At 54.5% G+C, this 4,188-nt stretch overlaps 1 protein-coding gene across 1 annotated transcript; it reads right to left on the bottom strand.

Moving 5' to 3' along the window:
- Nucleotides 1-257: 257 nt before the first annotated feature.
- CITED2 (Cbp/p300 interacting transactivator with Glu/Asp rich carboxy-terminal domain 2) lies at nucleotides 258-3,182 on the bottom strand. The gene is made up of 2 exons (XM_040599209.1): nucleotides 2,927-3,182; nucleotides 258-2,270 (listed from the first exon to the last, which is right to left on the bottom strand). The coding sequence occupies exon 2, from the start codon at nucleotides 2,261-2,263 to the stop codon at nucleotides 1,541-1,543; it is 723 nt and encodes a 240-aa protein (XP_040455143.1). The 5' UTR covers nucleotides 2,264-2,270; nucleotides 2,927-3,182; the 3' UTR covers nucleotides 258-1,540.
- Between the last annotated feature and the right edge of the window lie 1,006 nt (nucleotides 3,183-4,188).

Here is a 4,188-nt window from a genome sequence, read left to right as displayed (position 1 = left end):
TTTAAGGCTATATGCCCCTTCTCCCAAGTCACTGGATATAAACCACAATCGGTTCTGGTGTGATGAAAGATCTGGGCTGATGCAGCAGTCTCCTGTGTTAACCCTGCGAGGCGAGATGGACAGAACGAGACCCACCACCCTCCCTTCCCAAGTTACAAATACTTGGGTGTTAAGCGCTTGGCCATCTTACATAGCTCTTCCAGGTGAGATAATAAACATACAAAAGAAAAAAAGTCTACTATATAAATGAAAGCAGATTTATAAAATTACAAGTTTAATAGATAAATATAATAAATACTTTATGCATCATAACTCTGGACAACTACATTTAAAGCAAGTATGTTGGCAAGTCACAAAAAAGTTGCGCCTTGGCAACTTTATTTTTCATAAAACCACACTGACAGGCATATTACAATGTTACGTATGAGGCTTTATGCTGTAAGTATGTTCAAATCCCGCTCACCTACCGAGTTCACCATGACATATATATGGGCGTAGTGTACTTTCTATTTTGGAATGTCTTTTTGCACACCAACACTGTTGTACAGATAAGATGTTCTACTTACCAGGGGCAGTGGGGAAGAGTTTTGAAGAAAAATACTGGTAAATGACTTCTAGAAAAACTAAAGCATTTCTTAACTTTTTATTGACATTGGCAAATTAAAATAGAATAAATTAACAATATTTTCTCAAAAAAATGTTTTGTACAAAAATACTGTCAAAATTTCCTGAAAAGCTTTCAACACAGTAGTATCTTTTCATGTACTGAATAAACTATATTAGCACAGTGTCAAAACGCTGAAGACAGAAACAAAATTAAAAAAAAAAAAACAAAAAACCTGTGAAATGTTTGCCACTAGTCAACATTCCATCCACACCATATTATTGTCTGTACATATGGGGGAGGGGGAATGGGTAGCAGACTTTTTTTAAGTAACAGTATTACTTTTCCTGATCTGGAAAGGTTTGGCCCACATCTGTTAAGCTTCCAGTTTAGCATATTGGAAAAAAAAAAAAAAATCATTAGTCTGCACTGCAATGCATAGTTAAAAATTAAGCAAGATGGCAGCATTTGTGCAGTAGTATCTGCCCTTCAAAGTTCATGCAACCAACTAATGCAAATTTTTTTCCCTCTTCACTCAGAATTTGAATGCAGTTCCAAGTCATTGGAAATCATCGTTTACAAAATCCACAAGATCAAGCAGTTTGCCAAGATTAATATCTAAATTCAGCACTGTGGGAATTATGGGCACGTTACTGCGAGGAAATTAAACGAGCGAGGAGGGGAGGGGGGCGACCAAAATAAAAAGGCAGAGTTCGCTAGAAATTATTACTATGGGAGGGGACGTGAATGTCAAAGCTACAAAAAAAGTGGCAGCGATTTAAGAAAGAAAAAAAAAAAAAAAAGAATTTATACAAGCGCATAGTTGACTCTGCTTTCCAGATTCTCACCTTTTCAAGCCCTGAAAAGTGAGACACCGTGTCTAGGGGAATGTTTTCATTCGCACCGATAGAAAGTCCTTTGTTTGTTTTAAATGAATCAGCAGCTCACCCTGCTGGGCTGCTGTTTGCAAACGAAGTCTGTCATGAAGTCAAACTCGTTCTGTCCCAACCACAGCTCGGGAAGCTCCTTGATGCGATCCAGCCCCATTTCGATGACTAAGGACATGAGGACCTCCTCGTCGATGAAGTCAGTGTCTATGACATTGGGCGGCAGCATTGCCGCGGGGACGTGGGGGACGGCGGGCGGCAAGCCGCTGCCGCCGCTGCCGCTGTGCTTGGGGTTGCAGTCCCTGAAATGCTGCTGGCTGCTGCCGTTCAGCTGGTGGCTGCCGGGGTGCAAGTCCGGCATGTAGTGGCTGTGGGGGTAGGGGTGGTGGCTGAAGTACTGGTTGTTCAGCTTCTGGAGCTGCATGCTGGCGCTCAGCTGCCCTCCCGGGCTGGCGACGGGGGGGGGCATGAACTGGGAGCCGCTGAAGCGGGCGGGGGGCGGCATGCTGCCGGCCGGGTGCCCTCCGCTCACGCTCCCCGGCCCCATGGCGTGCCTCACCCCGCTGCTCGCGTTCATATTCCCAGCTCCGTAATGTATATGGTCGCCCATCAGGGCGCTGAAGGCGTGCTGCTGCGGCGGCTGCTGCTGCTGGTGGTGGTGATGGGGAGTGGGAAACTGCCCCATGCCCATCCGATGTGCAGGGTGGTGGTGAAGCCCGCCGGATCCGTCGGGGAATCGTCCGTGGTTCATGGCCATCATGTGGTCTGCCATTGCCCACCTGGAAAGTTAGCGTGTGAATACATTAAGGAAAAAAAAATACACCCTCGGACATCTAGCCGCCCTCTCCCGGCCCGGCTGCATCTGCCTGGCCCTGGGAGAAATTGCTTCGCTGGTCTCGCCGTCCTCCTTCTCGGGAGCAGGGAGAAGGGAAAAAAAGAAAAAAAAAAAAAAGAAAAAAAAAAGAAAATCTCCTACCGCGGCTCCAACGTGGAGTACAAAGGGGAAAATAAATGGGGCGCCTGCGGTACGAAAATCCCGGTCCCCTCCGCTACTCCGGCGAGCAGCACGCCTTCCCGCTCCAACTCGTGCATACCCACCGGCGGGAAGTGTTGCATACGGCAACGGCCGCCTCCGCCCCGCACGCTCCGAAGGCGCCCGAGCCCCCCGGCTCCGCCAGGGAAGGCAGCGGGTTTCCACGGCGCTCCCGCTAACTTGCGGGGAACAAGCAAAGAACTGGCAAGTCCCACCTAGCCGCTGACAGCAACTTTTGGAATCGAGTCCTAATTATGTCGGTAAAAGCGCAGTAATGCCCAGAGAAGGAGGTAAAGCCAGGCAGCTGAGAAAGACCTTTCCTCGCGTGTTTAAACAGTCACATTTTTCCTGTTGCACACAAAAGGGACACCCGGCACCAGCAACGAGAACCGCCCCACTCACCTCCCGGCTTCTTTCTTCTTTTGCTTCAAAGGCGGTGGTGAAATCAAGTCAGCAAAAGTCACCCAGCATAGAGAGGGCTTCCCCGGCTCTCTCGGCGCTTACGTGACGGCGCTGTGGTGGCTGCCGCAGCCCCGGAGCCGGTCCTCACTCCTCGGCGCGGCTCATCGGCACTTGCCAACAATGAGCTGTGTTTCTTACACGGCTTTGGCCACGGCTAATATAGGATTTCAGAAGGGAGGAGCAAAACCCTTACAGGCAACCAGAACTAAAACCTGGAGCACGCGGGGGGGGGGGGGGGGGGAGGGGGGGAAGGAGGAAAAAAAAAAAAACCCGACACCCAGCGCGCGCGCACAGGGACGCGCGCGGACGGGCACGGGGCACAGGCGCAGCGCGGCCCGCGGGAAGGGGCCGGGCGGCGGGGGGCGCCCTGCTGGGGACGCACGTGCGTCCGCGGGTCCCTCGCGGGACCGGAACAAAGCGGGGCGGCGCGGCGGGGAGCAGCGCCCCGCGCCCCCCCGGTCGGCTCCGCGTGCGGGCGTCGCCGGGCTCCCTCGCGCCCCGCCCGCGCGTGTCGCCGCCGCGCAGCGGCCGCGGACACGCGTGGGGCCGGGCGCTCCGGGGGCGCTGCCCGGGCAGGGCGAGGGCCGCCCCTCCGGCGCCGCAGGTGCCCGGCCCCGCCGGCTTCGAGGCCACCGGCCCCGCGTGGGCGCCCCCCCGGGGCCGGCCCCTCTCCTGCGGGCTAGATCCGACATCCACCTTTTCCCACAGACGCGGGCGCCGCGTGCCGGAGATGGGGCGGTGGGGGGTGCCGCGCACTCTTCCCCTCTCCCCCCCCCCCCCCCCCATCCCTCATGTTTGCCCCACAGCCACCCGGGGTGTGCAGGGCGAGCGCCCACCCACTCCTGCCCTTGGCCGCTTTGGTGGGGTTTATTGGCATTATTTACGATTGTTTTTCTTGGAATAGCAAAGAAAAACAGAGCACGCGGAGCGCGGGTGGCTACATGCTTTGCAAAGACATGGCCCTGGCGCTCCACGGCGTCCGTGCAGGGCAGCACCCTGCCTCGGAGCACCACCCCGGCAGCGCCAGGCGTGCGCAGCCCCCCACCCCCCAAGACCAGTCCTCCTGCCTCTTGCTCCAGATCCACCAGCCTCTCGCTGAAGGGTGGCTGAAGTAGCATGATGGTGGCCTGTTTTCAGTAGTGCCTTCTGGCTTCCTGCTCACCCTCTCCACTTGCCTCCTTGCAGCTGCCCACGGGCACGCT

Source organism: Falco naumanni, chromosome 6, assembly GCF_017639655.2.
Source record: "Falco naumanni isolate bFalNau1 chromosome 6, bFalNau1.pat, whole genome shotgun sequence".
Classification (NCBI taxonomy): domain Eukaryota; kingdom Metazoa; phylum Chordata; class Aves; order Falconiformes; family Falconidae; genus Falco; species Falco naumanni.
The sequence above is the reverse complement of the archived record's forward strand: the minus strand, read 5'-3'. Positions and strand labels throughout refer to the sequence as shown.